Genomic DNA, 16,445 nt, shown 5'->3' on the forward strand with positions numbered 1-16,445 from the left:
AGCTCTCCTGTTGAGAGTACACATGTTCCCACAGGCTAAAGTTTTAAAAAGTAATAGTAATACTGTATACTTATTATGCAACTAGTATATTCATATATTGCTCATTGTGAATTGTTACAACCCTTTTGGAAAATTTATCGATGTTCTTTATTTGGGTAAGACAAACATAATCTTGTTATTCACATTTTTAAACCAGATGTTCATAAATTGGAGTATAATGGCCAAATACTACATATGGTAGGGCCCTACTCTTCCTTTTCTCCAACCACATATTCTAGAGAGAAGATACTTCATATATACAGAGTTCCACAGACTTTTGGGTTCTGTTGAAGAAGAACATAACCTTAGTGACCCTACCATTGTTGGATTCACGTAACTTTTACACGAGATGGAGTGTAAAGACAACAGTGAGATTAAGCAAATGACTTCTGCAGTGTCTAGAAGGCATCGATTACATGGTTCTAACCATTTCCTTGCTTTATTTTATTTTATTATTATTATTATTTTTTAGTTTTATATTTTTTATTGCATTTTGGGTTTTGGGGTACATGTGAAGAACATGCAAGATTGTTGCATAGGTACACACATGGCAGTGTGATTTGCTGCCTTCCTCCCCATCACCTATATCTGGCATTTCTCCCCATGCTATCTCCCCCCAACTCCCCACCCCCTGCTGTCCCTCCCCTATTTCCCCCCGACAGACCCCACTGTGTGAATCTCCCCTCCCTGTGTCCATGTGTTCTCATTGTTCAACACTCACGTATGAGTGAGAACATGTGGTGTTTGATTTTCTGTTCTTGTGTCAGTTTGCTGAGAATGATGGTTTCCAGGTTCATTCATGTCCCTTCAAAGGACATGAACTCGTCATTTTTGATGACTGCATAATATTCCGTGGTGTATATGTGCCATATTTTCCCTGTCCAGTCTATCATCGATGGACATTTGGGTTGGTTCCAGGTCTTTGCTGTTGTGAACTGTACTGCAATGAACATTCGTATGCATGTGTCCTTATAGTAAAACAATTTATAATCCTTTGAATATATACCCGGTAATGGGATTGCTGGGTCAAATGGAATTTCTCTTTCTAGGTCCTTGAGGAGTCGCCACACTGTCTTCCACAATGGTTGAACTAATTTACACTCCCACCAACAGTGTAAAAATGTTCCTATTTCCCCACATCCTCTCTAGCATCTGTTGTCTCCAGATTTTTTAATGATCACCATTCTAACTGGCGTGAGATGGTATCTCAATGTAGTTTTGATTTGCATTTCTCTAGTGACCAGTGATGATGAGCATTCTTTCATTGTTTGTTGGCCTCATGTATGTCTTCTTTTGTAAAGTGCCTGTTCATATCCTTTGCCCACTTTTGAATGGGCTTGTTTGTTTTTTTTTTTCTTGTAAATCTGTTTTAGTTCTTTGTAGATTCTGGATATCAGCCCTTAGTCAGATGGGTAGACTGCAAAATTTTTTTCCCATTCTGTTGGTTGCCAGTTCACTCTGATGACTGTTTCTTTTGCCGTGCAGAAGCTGTGGAGTTTGATTAGGTCCCATTTGTCTATTTCAGCTTTTGTTTCCAATGCTTTTGGTGTTTTGGTCATGAAGTCCTTGCCTACGCCTATGTCCTGAATGGTTTTGCCTAGATTTTCTTCTAGGGTTTTTATGGTGTTAAGTCTTATGTCTAAGTCTTTAATCCATCTGGAGTTAATTTTAGTGTAAGGTGTCAGGAAGGGGTCCTGCTTTCTGCACATGGCTAGCCAGTTTTCCTAACACCATTTATTAAACAAATATAGGGGAGTTTTGGTTGTTTTTGTACTTTGTATAAATGGAATAATACTGTATATGTTTTCATAGTTTGCTTTTAGCTCAGTATTGTGAAATTTAGCCGGACAGATACATTATAGCTGTGGTTCATTCCTTTTTACTGTTGTATAGTTTTCTATTTCATGAACAAACCACAATTTTAAGACAAATCTGCCCTGTTGATATTGAATTTAGGCTAGATTTCAGTTTTTGCTATGCTGTTATTGAAAAAGAATGTCATATTTATCTCTTGATATGCATGTCCAAGAGCTTCTTTGAGTATATTTCTAGGATAACTGCTAGGTCTTAGGGTATTTTCATGTTTTAGTTTAAAAACTAATGCCAATTTACAAAGTAGATATAATGATTTATACCCCTACCAATAATGGGAAAGAATTTCTGTGGTTCCATATATTAACCAATATTTGGTATTGTTAGAATTTTTTTTTACTGTTTTCAAATCTGTTGGGAAAGTAAAAATACCTAATTTTGGTTTTTACTTAAAATTCTTTGATTACTAATAAGATTGAACACCTTTCAGGTGTTTTTAGCTATTTCAATTGACTAATGAATGCTCAATTAGAACCTCTGCTCATTTTTTGGTGAGAGGAATTTCATTTTTAAGATATTAATTTATAGAGGTTCTTTATATATTCTGGATACTAGTCTTTAGCATTGTACTTTACCAATATTGTCTCTCGGTCTATGGTTCGTTTTTTTTCACTTTTTATGGAATCTTTTGGTATACATTATTTCTTAATATGAATGTACTCAAATCTATCAATATTTACTTTATGGGCAGTAAACTTTGTCATGTTTGAGAAATCCTGCCCCTATCCTGAGACCATGAAGAGATGATTCTGTTATCTTCTAAAAGTTTTGCCTTTCACTTTTATGTCTTTGATCTATCCAGATGTAATTTTTATTATGATGATTAATAAAATACATTTGGGTCCCAACTGTATTTTTTTCTATATTGTTTATTGAGAAAACTCTTCTTATTGAACAATAATATCATTTCTGTCTGTATCAAGTGTCTATATATGCATAGTTCCTTCTATTGGCCTATTTTTCTATCCTTGTATCAGTACCACATATTTACTGTAGTTTTAAAATAAACCTTATGTATATTAGATGAGACCCTCTTTGCCCCCATTTTGTTGTTCTTCAAGTATGTTTTGGCTGTTCTTGAACCTTCCTTGTCCATATAAATTTTGGGTACAGATTGTCAAAATCCTTTGGGAGTTTTGAATATATAGTTCAACTTGGGAGAACTTGTATCTTTTGTATGTTAAATAAAAGCTTTTTTAATTTTAGTCATTTTTGGGGTACAAATGATTTTTGGTTGTATGGATGAATTGTATAGTGGCGAAGTCTGAGATTTTAGTGTACTTGTCACTGGAATGTAGTGTACATTGTACTCAATATGTAATTTTTTATTCCTCAACCCCCTCACACTTCCCCTTTCTGAGTCTCCAAAGTCCATTATATCACTTTGTATGTCTTTGTATACCGATAGCTTAGCTGCCACTTATAAATGTGAACATGCCATATTTGATTTTCCATTCCCGAGTTGCTTCACTTAGAATAATGGCCTCCAGCTCCATCCTAGGTGTTGTAAAAGACATTATTTTATTCTTTTTTATGGTTAAGTAGTATTCCATGGTGTATATATACCACATTTTCTTTATTCACTCATTGGTTGATGGGCACTTAGGTTGGTTCCATGTCTTTGGCGTTGTGAATTGTGCTGCAGTAAACATATATGTGCAGGTGTCTTTTTGATATAATGACTTTTATTCCTTTGGTAGATACCCAGTAGTGATATTGCTGGATCAAATGATAGATCTACTTTTAGTTCTTTAAGATATCTTTATATTTTTTTTCATAAAGGTTGTACTAATTTATATTCCCACACGCAGTGTATACATCTTCCCTTTTCACCATATGCATGCCAACATCTATTGTTTTTGAACTTTTTAATAATGGCTATTCTGGAAGAGGTAATGTGGTATCTGATCGTGGTTTTAATTTGCATTTCCTTGGTTATTAGTGATGTTGAGCATTTTTTCATATGTTTGTTGGTTATTTGTATATCTTCTTTTTTTATTGTACTTAAGGTTCTGGGGTACATGTGCAATCATGCAGGATTGTTGCATAGGTACATACGTGGCAGTGTGATTTGCTGCCTCTATTCCCCCATCACCTATATCTGGCATTTCTCCCCATGTTATCTCTCCTCAGCCTCTCCACCCCCTGCTGACCCTCCTCTAGCCCCCCAACAACAGACCACAGTGTGTGATGCTCCCCTCCCTTATCTGCTCATGTCATTTGCCCACTTTCTAATGGTATTATATATATATATTTTTTTCTTGCTGACTTGTTTGAGTTCCTTGTAGGTTCTAGATATTGGTCCTTTGTCAGCTGTATAGTTTGCAAATAGTTTCTTCTGTATTGTCAGTTGTCTATTTAGCATATTGATTATTTCTTTTGCTGTGCAGAAGATTTTTTAGTTTAATTAGGTCCCACTTATTTATTTTTGTTTTTGTTACATTTATTTTTTGGGTCATAGTCATAAATTCTTTGCCAAGGCCAATGTCCAGAAGAGTTTTTCCTAGGTTTTTCTTCTAGAATTGTAATGGCTTCAGGTCTTACATTTAAGTCTTTGATCCATCTCAAATTGATTTTTGGATAAGGTGAGAAATAAGGAGACAGATGTGGCTATCCAATTTTCCCAGTACCATTTATTAAATAGGATGCCCTTTCCCCAATTTATGTTTTGTATGCTTTGTCAAAGATCAGTTGGTAATGAGTATTTAGTTTTATTTCTGGTTTCTCTATTCTGTTCCGTTAGTCTATATGTGTACTTTTTCTTTCTTTAATCAGTACCATTCTGTTTTAGTAACTATAGCCGTGTAATATGATTTGAAGTCTGGTAATGTGATGTGTCCAGATTCATTCTTTTTGTTTAGGATTGCTTTGGCTATTCAGGCTCTTTTTAGGTTCCATATGAATTTTAGGATTTACTTTTCTAGTTATGTAAAAATAATGTTGGTATTTTGATAGCAATTGCATGGAATCTGTAGATTGTTTTGGAAAGTATGGTCATTTCACAATATTGATTCTCCCAATCCATGAGCATAGGATGTTTCCATTTGTTTGTGTTGCCTATGATTTCTTTGAGCAGGGTTTTGCAGTATCCTTACAGACAGCTTTCACTTTGCTGTGCAGGTATATCCTAGGTATTTTACTTTATTTTAAAGCTATTGGAAAAGGGATTGTGTTCTTGATTTGATTCTCAGCTTGATTGTTGTTAGTGTACAGCAATACTACTGATTTGTATATGCTGATTATGTCACCTGTGACTTTACTAAATTTATTTATCAAATTAGGAGTCTTTTTGAGGAGTCTTTATGTTTTCTGAGGTATATGATCATATCACTGGTGAACAATGATAGTTTGACTTCCTCTTTTGTAATATGGATGCCCTTTATTTCTTTCTCTTGCCTGATGACTCTGGCTAGGACTTCCAGTACTATGTTGAATAGAAGTGGTGAAAGTAGGCATCCTTGTCTTGCTCCAGTTCTCAGGAGGAATGCTTTCAACATTTCCCCATTTAATTTGATGTTGGCTATGGGTTTGTCATACATGGCTTTTATTATTTTGAGGTATGTCCCTTCTATGCCTCGTTTTTTGGATTGGATCTATGCCTAGTTTATGATAGGATTTCCATCGTAGAAGGATGCTGGATTTTATCAAATGCTTTTCTGCACCTATTGAGATAATCATATGGTTTTTGTTTTTAATGCTCTTTAATGTGATGTATTATATTTATTAATTTCTGCATGTTAAACCATCCTGGCATCCCTGGGATTTAATCAACTTGTTTGTGTGTGTTATCTTTTTGATGTGCTGTGGGACTTGGTTTGTTATTATTTTGTTGAGGATTTTGGCATCTATGTTCTCAGGGTTATTGGTCTGTAGTTTTCTTTTCTTGTTATATTCTTTCCTGGTTTTGGTATTAGGGTGATACTGTCTTCGTAGAATGAGTTTGGAAGGAGGATTCCCTCTCTTAATCTTATAAAATAGTTAAGTAGGATTGGTACCAATTCTTTAACTGTCCAGTAGCATTCACCTGTCAATCCCTGGACTTTCTTTGTTGGCAATTTTTGAATTACCAATTCAGTCTCACTGCTTGTTACTGGTCTGTTCAGGATTTCTATTTCTTTCTGATTTAATTAAGGAGTGTTGTATGTTTCCAGAAATTTATGCATTTCCTTTGGATTTTCTAATTTGTGTGCATAGAAGTATTCATAGTAGTCTTGAATGATCTTTTGTCTTTCTGTGGTGCGGGTTGTAATGTCTTCATTTTCATTTCTAATGGAGCTTGGTTGAATCTCTTTTCTTGGTTAATCTAGCTGATAGTCTATCAATTTTGTTTATATTTCCAAAGAGCCTACTTTTGTTTTATTGATCTTTTGTATATTTTTGGTTTCAATGTCATTTAGTGCTGCTCTGATCTTTGTCATTTCTTTTTATCTACTAAAGGAAGCTAAAGATAAGGTCTCAATCCCTTCTGGCTTATAAAGTTTCCACTAAGAACATATATCTTTACAGTACTGTGTTTTCTATTTCATCGTCATAAGCTGTTTCTTAAAGTTAATTTTCATAATGTGCACTTCTTTTATGTTTTTGTTTTTCTTCATCTTTCTGTACTACTGGGACTAGGACCTCCAAAATAATCTTAGCTAAAAATAGTGATAATGGGCATCTTTGTTTTATTCTTGTTCTCAAAAGAATAAGCATTTCATCAAGTATAAAACCAATTCTTTGCTGCGGGTTTTTGATAAATACCATTCACTGGGCTAAAGAAGTTGCCTTTTAATTTTTGTTTTATAAATGATTACATTTATGTTTGTTTATTTGTTTTATTATGAAACTTAAACAATTTTATGCATCTATTAAGATAAGTCATGTGGGTTTTATTTTTTAATTAATGTGATGCATTAGTTGATTTTTTATATTAAATGCAACCTGAACTTTAGAATAAACTCATTTTAGTCATGATATCTTATCCTTTTTACATATTGGTGGGTTCATTTTTCTAATACTTTGTAAAGGATTTATACATCTCTATTTATCTGTGAGATTAACTTGTAATTTTCTTTGTTTACATTAGTATTGTTAGGATTTGATGTCACATTATCTTCATAATTTGAAAAGTATTTTTTCAGTGTCTAAATCATTGAATAATTTCTTTTTTTTAAATTGAGCTTTAAGTTCTGGGTTACATATGTAGAACATGCAGGTTTGTTATATAGGTATACATGTGCCATGGTGGTTTGTGGCACCCATCAATCCATCATCTACATTAGATATTTCTCCTAATGCTATCACTACCCTAGCCTCCCACTCCCCAACAGACCCTGGTGTGTGATGTTCCCCTCCCTGTGTCCATGTGTTCTCATTGTTCAGCTCCCACCTGAGTGAGAACATGGTGTTTGGTTTTCTGTTCCTGTGTTAGTTTGCTGAGAATGATGGTTTCCAGTTTCATTCATATCCCTGAAAATGACAAGGACTCATCCTTTTTTATGGCTGCATAGTATTCCATGGTGTATATATGCCACATTTTCATTATCCAATCTATCATTGATGGGCATTTGGGTTGGTTCCAAGTCTTTGCTATTGTAAACAGTGCTGCAATAAACATATGTGTGCATGTGTCTTTATAGTAGAATGATTTATAATCTTTTAGGTATATATCTAGTAATGGAATTGCTGGGTTAAATGGTATTTCTGGTTCTAGATCCTTGAGGAATTGCCACACTATCTTCCACAATGGTTGAACTAATTTATACTCCCACCAACAGTATAAAAGCATTCCTATTTCTCCACATACTCTCCAGCATGTGTTGTTTCCTGACTTTTTAATGATTGCCATTCTAACTAGTGTGAGATGGTACCTTATTGTGGTTTGATTTGCATTTCTCTAGTGACCAGTGATGATGATATGTTTGTTGACTTCTTTTTTTTAAAGAAGTGTCTGTTCATATCCTTTACCCTTTTTTTTAAAGAAGTGTCTGTTCATATCCTTCACCAGGCATTTTGATGGAGTTGTTTTTTCTTGTAAATTAGTTTTCTGCGTTTTTGTTTTGATTCTTTAAGTCATTTTATTTTATTTTACTTTATTTATTAGCATCCTTTAAGTTCTGGGATACATGTGCGGAACGTGCAGGTTTGTTACATAGGTATACATGTGCCATGGTGGTTTGCTTCATCCATTCACCCTGTCATCTACATTAGGTATTTCTCCTAATGCTATCCCTCCCCTAACCCCTACCCTCTGACTTCCTTCCTTTAGCCCTTCTACCCCCCAACAGGCCTGGTGTGTAATATTCCCCTCCTTGTGTCCACGTGTTCTCATTGTTCAACACCCGCTTATGAGTGAGAGCGTGCAGTGTTTGGTTTTCTGTTTTTGTGTCAGTTCACTGAGAATGATGTTTTCCAGCTTCATCTACGTCACTGCAAAGGACATGAATGCATCCTTTTTTAAGGCTGCATAGTATCCCATGGTATATATGTGTCACATTTTCTTTATCCAATCTGTCATTGATGGGCATTTGGGTGGTTTCCAAGGCTTTGCTATTGTGAACAGTGCCACAATAAACATATGTGTGCATGTGTCTTTGTAATAGAATTATTTAATCCAGGTGTCTAGGTGCTATAGTACCAGAAATTGCAGTCACTTTATTATATTTTAGTTGAATTAAATCAGATCTCTCTCTCTCTCCCTCCCTCCATCCAAAGAAGAGTAATTCTCTTTCTTTCCCATCATCATTATCATCTTTCTCTCTCTCTGTTTTCAGAAGAAATCCTTTCTCTCAGTTATTAAAATCTCTCCAGGCATTTGGTATATTTTCTTCAAGGGGTTTAGGCTTTTGCAAAAGCAATCTCTGCAAAAACATTAAGGTTACAAAAATCACAGAAGTGAGGAAATACTACATAAGGTCAAGCTAATTGCTTAGAATGAGAGGGTGGGGAAAGATGGGTCAAATTAGCCTGCCATCCAAGAGGTGCAGTGTTATAGCTCTAATAGTGATATTTTAAATAAATTATAGTAGGCTTCCAGAGAAGGATAACATTTGAACCAGACCAAGGGCACCTAATTGAAATGTCTCTAACAGTTAGGCATGAAATACAAATTAATAAAATAAGTTGGCAGAAGACAAAGTGATAAGAATTGTGGAGTAACTTGAGAATGTATATCCCATGGAAATATAATGAAATTCAAATTTAAAAATAATTACTATGACACTCTCTAGGCCAGTGAAAATCACTGAATTTCATATTGTTTTCAGTCTGTGGGCTAACAGTTTATAATTTTTGAAGCCATCTCCAGTAAGAGTAGAGAAGAAATCTTTTCCTTCTATCTTTCTGGGTTTTTGGCTGAGGCTCTGTAACAAAAGACAGATTTACAAGATAAAAGCATACAAGTTTATTTAGTATAAGATTTATGTGACATGAGAACCCTCATAAGAAAATGAAACCCTGAAGAGGTGATTAAATCTGGATGATTTTATGTTAGAGTGGATGAAGGGTGGAAAATGGCAAAATGTAACAGAGGACAAAAGGATATGAGCTAAGAGTAGCTAAGGGTAGTATGACCAGTTTTGATTCCTCTCAGCATCCCTCCATCTTCAGAGATAAGGATGCTCATTTTCTTATAGGAAGAGCACCTCTCATATGAGGATATTATGACCTGCTTCAGGGGAGACAAGCGAGATCATAGAGTTCTTGCACCTGATATTTCTCAGATTCCTTCAGCTTAAAATATTCAATTCTGTCATAGGGTTATATTTTCATGGGGTAGCATGTCCTGAACCCTGTTATTTCAAAGAACAGGAAATATTTATGTGTGATGTTATGGATAATTTTGAAGAAATTGACATTTGACTATTAGGTTTCCTGAGGATTTTTAGTTGCTTGGAAAGGGGATTCTTAGTTTTATTTATTTACTTTTTTGCATAGTTTTTTGTTTGTTGTTTCAATGTCAATTAGGAAATAATGTTAGTAAGAAAAAATTGAATTTTTCCCCTTTGTCACCAGACTTTTTTTTTTCAAAGGAAAAGATTCCTTTTCTTTCTTTTTTGAGTTTCTTCCTTTGCTGTCTTTGTTGGGTAAAACATCTCTTCAGGGAGTGGTTCTATATATTCTCTTATACTCTTTACAAGTATTTATATGCTTTAATGAAAATTACTGTGTATATATATTTGTACTATATAACTTGTTTATTATTTTTAAAACTGTGGGTCAGTTGTGAAATAAATTTAATAGGTCCTGAATAGTATTTTTAAAATGAAATGGAATAACTTGAAAATTTTTAAGAAGATATTAGAGTGTATCACCCACGATAAGGTGAGTATTGCTTTATAAAACTTATATTTCTGTTTGTGTGTGTGCTCACAATATAAAAGTATTTCTTACTATGCATTATGATCACTAGAGTTTGAAAGCTGAATGAAATAATATTAAAATAATACCAGATCTCTACCTTAATGAATTTAAAATCTACTTTATTTAAATCCTACTTTATTTCTTAACTTTGCAGAAAGAAATGTGATCTTAAAAGATGTAATTGATGTTTTCACTAATTCACCTAACCCATCAACACCATTCAGCAGTAAGTATAGTAAAAGAATAAAAATTAGAAACCAGTTTCTTAGGTCATTTTATGGGATCCTATCTTTTCTAAAATACAGTTTGTTTCTCTCTGTGTTTTCAACACTTTCCTAAGTTTTCTTTGCTTAATTTGAAATGTTGTAATCTGCTTTCTTATTCCTTATCATATTCAATTATGCTTTGAGTATAATGAATTATTTAGAACTACATACCTAGAATATCCTCCTTTAAAATCAATAATTTGTCTCAGTATTACACTTCATTGTAAAAGCATAAAGCCTTTCCATTACTCTAGTACAATTTTCTCTCACCTTTATTAATAGCCACATGCTTATTTTCCTCACCTATAGTGAAATGTGTTAAAGAAAGTAAAAGAAAGATCTAGTGTTCTTAAAATTAGTTGGTAGACTGATAAGAGAGAAACACTTTCTGATGTTCAGATAGTGTATGACTGTTTTTCAGTCTGTAGCAAATTTATATTTTTTAGTGTTTTCCTTTCCCCAACTATTTGGCTTCTATTTCACCTTCTTGCCTTCATTCTAAGAGCTACCACATACCTGTTCTTGAAAAGCTTTGCAGTCTGTGAAAGACCAGAGCATGTAGCAGAAACACCTTTCAGGGACAGTAGTTACTGAAAAAGTGAACTTTACAAAATATTTACAGAAACTCAACTTTTACTTGACTAGTGATATGCTAAACATTTTTTATTATTTAACCGACTTCTTAAAACAAAGTCCATGACTATGTTTTAAAAGCTTTTTAACTTAGGATTTCTTCTATAGTAGGCTGTGGTTTTTATATCTTAAAAGGGGCTTTGCCCCAACTTCGTTATCTGTTCTCTGTTCTTCCTGTATTTTCAGATTTACTTAAAGATATCACAACTCTTGACAGTATCAGAAATGAGACAATGCCTGTAAATGAACTGAGCTCTAAACTCTTGAGTGCTGGAATTCCAATAAGCAACAAGACATTCCAAGAGATCTTGAAACAAGCATCTGTTAATGGTGAATACTTTTTGAAAGAGCAATCTATTTTGAGCTTAATGAAGTCCTAGTTTTACTGTGTGCTTGGGATAGCTGTCGTATATATGTATATTTTATTTTTTGATCAGTGAAAGTGTTTATTTTTTACTTTTATTTATTTTGAGACAGGGTCTCACTCTGCCTCCCAGACTGGAGTGCAGTGGTGTGATAACGGTTCACTGCAGCCTCGGCTTCCTGGGCTCAAGCCATCAAACTCCTGAACTCAAGCTATCTACCCACTTTAGCCTCCCAAAGTGATGGGATTACAGGTGTGAGCCACCACGCTCAGCCCAAAAGTATTTAGCTTTTAATTGACAAATGAAAAAATATTTATTTGTGGTATACAATATGATGTTTTGAAATACGTAAACATTGTGGATGATTAAATCAAGCAAATTAACATATCCATTACCTTAAATCATTATAATTTTTTGATAGCATATAAAATGTAGTCTTTTATTTGTTTTCAAGTATACGGTACATTATGAACTATAGTCACCTTGCACTAAAATAGATCTCCAGAACTTATTCCTCTTGTCTAACTGAAACTTTGTTTCTTTTAACCAATATCTCCCCTCAAATTCCCTAGTCTCTGCTTCCATTACTCCAACTTTTTTAGATTCCACATATGAATGAGATCATGCAGTATTTGTCTTTCTGTGCCTTGTTTGTTTCAAAAAACATAGTGTCCTCCAGGTTTATTCATGTTGCAAATGAGAGGAATTCCTTCTTTTTTAAAACGTTGAATAGTATTCTGTTGTGCATATATATTTATAACATATAGATGGACATCACATTTTGAAAAATCTATTCATCTGTTGATGAATGGGCACTGAGGTTGATTCTTTGTCTTGGCGATTGTGAGGAGTGCTGCAATGAACATGGGAGTGCAGATATCTCTTTGACATGCTGATTTCATTTCCTTTGGATATATACTTGGAAGTGAAATTTATGGATCACATGGGAGTTCTGTTTTTAATTTTTTAAGGAATTTCTATACTGTTTTTCATAATGATGGTACTAATTTACAGTCCCACCATAACTGTACAGGAGTTCCCACCATAACTGTACAAGAGTTCCCTTTTCACCACTTCCTAGCCTACACTTGTTCTTTTGTCTTTTTGATAAAAGCTATTCTTACACATGAGTGGTAAACTGGGTCATAGAAATATAATGAGAACATCGGCACATGAGAGCTAATTGAAATTCATAGATTTTTCTACTAGAAATATTTTTAAGAGTCATCCTCTATTTAGCATCAAATCTATGCACCAAAATTTAATTATTTAAGCCAAGCAAATTCCTTTAGTTAGAATTTTTTTCTTGTTTTGAGAAAATAGATTGTGGGTAAAACTATTTTAAATTAATTGATTTTTATCCTGCTAATTTCCAGAAATTACAATTTTCCATCCCCACACTTTGTTATAGTTATTTAATGATTATTAGCATTGATACTTTGCCATTTCATAATACTTGTGCTTTACTTTTTAGAAAATAGTAATGTAAGTCTCAAGAACATTTTGGAGAATGTTAACATAAATAAGCCAGCTTCTGTATTTGAAGGTGGGTCAATCAATATTTTATTTTAGATATTTAGATAGTTTTCATTGCCTCTCATTATTATTTTTAAAATAGTATTATGAGGTATAATTGATATAAAACTGTGTATTTTTACATTTAAAAGAACACATTTTCATTAAGGGTAGACATATGCACGCACCTATGCAATGATCATTACAATCAAGATAATAAGCATGTCCCTTACCCTTAAAACTTCCTCATACCCTTTATAATCTCTCTTGCCTTTCTCCACGTTTACCACATTCCCAGGCAACCACTGGTAAGCTTTTCTTCACTAGAAATTTGTTTTTGCATTTCTAATAATTTTATGTAAATGGATGTGCTCTTTTTTTTTTGCTGGCTTTCTTTACTCGGCATAATTATTTTGAAATGCATCCATGTTATAGCGTGCATAAGTAGTTCATTCGTTTTATTGCTGAATAGTATATACTTTATAGATATACTGCAGTTTATCTACTTTCCTGGTGATATAGGTAAATTAGGTTGTTTCCGGGTTTTGCCTATTACAAATACAGCTTCTGTAAACATTCACAATCAAGTTGTTGTATAAACATATGCTTTCATTTCTTTGGACAATTGCCAAGGGGTGTGCTAACTAAATCACATGGTAGATGCATGTTTAACTTTTTAAGAGTATATTGAGCTATTTTCTTTTTTTTTTTTTTATTGCATTTTAGGTTTTGGGGTACATGTGCAGAACATGCAAGACATTTGCATAGTTACACACATGGCAGTGTGTTTTGCTGCCTTCCTCCCCTTCACCCACATTTGGCATTTCTCCCCAGGCTATCCCTCCCCAGCTTCCCCCCCCGCCCGCTGTCCCTCCCCTCTTCCCCCCAATAGACCCCATTGTTTGGTACTCCCTTCCCTGTGTCCATGTGTTCTCATTTTTCATCACCCACCTATGAGTGAGAATATGTGGTATTTCTGGCAATCATTACTGAGCTATTTTCTAAACTACTTTTACTATTTTACATTCCCAGGAACAATGTATGAGTTTCAGTTCCTCCAAACTCTTGTCAATACTTGATATATTCAGTCTTTCAAATTTTAACCATTCTAAGAAGTATATAGTAGTATCTCATTGTGGTTATACTTTGCATTTTCTTCTTTTTTCAAATTGTACTTTAGGTTCTGGGATACATGTGCAGATCATGCAGGATTGTTCCATAGGTACATACATGGCAATGTGGTTTGCTGCCTCCATCCCCCTATCATCTATATCTGGCATTTCTCCCCATGTTATCCCTCCCAAACCTCCCCATCGCAATTTTCCCTCCCCAGCCCCCGAAACAGACCACAGTGTGTGATGCCCCCCTCCCTGTGTCCATGTGTTCTCATTGTTTAACACCCGCCTATGAGTGAGAACATGTGGTGTTTGCTTTTCTGTTCTTGTGTCAGTTTGCTGAGAATGATGGTTTCCAGATTCATCCATGTCCCTACAAAGGAAACAACTCATCATTTTTTATGGCTGCATAATTCCATGGTGTATATATGCCACATTTTCCTTGTCCAGTCTATCATCGATGGCCATTTGGATTGGTTCCAGGTCTTCGCTATTGTAAACAGTGCCGCAATGAACATATGCCTGCATGCGTCTTTATAATAGAATGATTTATAATCCTTTGGGTATATAACCAGTAATGGGATTGCTGGGTTAAATTGAATTTCTATTTCTAGGTCCTTGAGGAGTCGCCACACTGTCTTCCACAATGGTTGAACTAGTTTACACTCCCACCAACAGTGTAAAAGTGTTCCTATTTCTCCACATCCTCTCCAGCATCTGTTGTCTCCAGATTTTTTAATGATCGTCATTCTAACTGGCTTGAGGTGGTATCTCAATGTGGTTTTGATTTGCATTTCTCTAATGACCAGGGATGATGAGCATTTTTTCATATGTTTGTTGGCCTCATATATATCTTCTTTTGAAAAGTGTCTGCTCATATCATTCTTTCACTTTTGAATGGGTTTGTTTGTTTGTTTTCTTGTAAATCTGTTTTAGTTCTTTGTAGATTCTGTAAATGAGCCCTTTGTCAGATGGATAGATGGCAAAAATTTCTCCCATTCCGTTTGTTGCCTGTTCACTCTAATGGTTGTTTCTTTTGCCATACAGAAGCTCTTAAGTTTAATTAGATCCCATTTGTCTCTTTTGGCTTTTGTTGCCAGTGCTTTTGGTGTTTTAGTCATGAAGTCCTTGCCTATGCCTATGTCCTGAATGGTTTTTGCCTAGGTTTTCTTCTAGGGTTTTATGGTGTTAGGTCTTGTGTTTAAATTTTTAATCCATCTGGAGGTAATTTTAGTGTAAGGTGTCAGGGAGGAGTCCAGTTTCTGCTTTCTGCACATGGCTAGCCAGTTATCCCAACACCATGTATCAAACGAAATCCTTTCCTCATTGCTTGTTTTTGTGAGGGTTGTCACAGATCAGATGGTTGTAGATGTGTGGCATTGCCTCTGAGGCCTCTGTTCTGTTCCACTGGTCTATGTTTTGGTACCAGTACCATGCTGTTTTGATTACTGTAGCCTTGTAGTATAGTATGAAGTCAGGTAGTGTGATGCCTCCATCTTTGTTCTTTTTGCAGGATTCTCTTGGCTATGCAGGCTCTCTTTTGGCTCCATATGAAGTTTAAGATGGTTTTTTTCCAGTTCTGTGAAGAGAGTCATTGGTAGCTTGATGGGGATAGTGTTGAATCTATAAATTACTGTGGGCAGTATGGCTATTTTTATCATATTGATTCTTCCTAACCATGAGCATGGAATGCTTTTCCATCTGTTTGTGTCCTCTCTTATTTCCTGGAGAAGTTGTTTGTAGTTCTTCTTGAAGAGGTTCTTCAAATCCTTAGTTAGTTGTATTCCTGGGTATTTTAATTCTTGGTAGCAATTGTAAATGGGAGTTCACTCTTGATTTGGCTCTCTGTTAGTCTGTTATTGGTATATAGGAATGCTTGTGATTTTTGCACATTGATTTTGTATCCTGAGACTTTGCTGAAGTTGCTTATCAGTTTTAGGAGATTTTGGGCTGAGACGATGGGGCCTTCTAAATATATAATCATGTCATCTGCAAATAGAGACAATTTGACTTCCTCCTTTCTTAATTAAATACACTTTATTTCTTTTTCTTGCCTGATTGGTCTGGCTAAAACTTCCAATACTATATTGAATAGGAGTGGTGAGAGAGGGCATCCTTGTCTAGTGCCAGATTTCAAAGGGAATGCTTCCAGTTTTTGCCCATTCTCTATGACATTGGCTATGGGTTTGTCGTAAACAGCTTTTATTATTTTGAGATACAATTCATTGATACCTAGTTTATTGAGAGTTTTTAGCATAAAGGCTGTTGAATTTTGTTGAAGATCTTCTTTGTATCTA

The 16,445-nt window shown here is 34.7% G+C and overlaps 1 protein-coding gene across 12 annotated transcripts in view; it reads left to right on the forward strand.

The window, feature by feature from the left end:
• The window catches only part of EFCAB3 (EF-hand calcium binding domain 3), a 466,563-nt gene that overhangs the window by 121,045 nt on the left and 329,073 nt on the right, over positions 1-16,445 (forward strand). For 5 of the 12 annotated variants that reach the window (XM_035300329.3, XM_035300331.3, XM_078373418.1 and 2 more), the window contains exons 27-29: positions 10,409-10,480; positions 11,340-11,483; positions 12,993-13,064. In XM_035300329.3, the coding sequence (XP_035156220.3) occupies positions 10,409-10,480; positions 11,340-11,483; positions 12,993-13,064 (288 nt within the window). Of the gene's footprint in view, positions 1-10,408; positions 10,481-11,339; positions 11,484-12,992; positions 13,065-16,445 lie in introns of those variants that run through there. The other 7 variants (XM_078373428.1, XM_078373429.1, XM_078373430.1 and 4 more) reach the window with 3 other exon arrangements.

The sequence above is a fragment of the Callithrix jacchus genome, chromosome 5 (genome assembly GCF_049354715.1).
Source record: "Callithrix jacchus isolate 240 chromosome 5, calJac240_pri, whole genome shotgun sequence".
NCBI classification, from domain to species: Eukaryota; Metazoa; Chordata; class Mammalia; order Primates; family Cebidae; genus Callithrix; species Callithrix jacchus.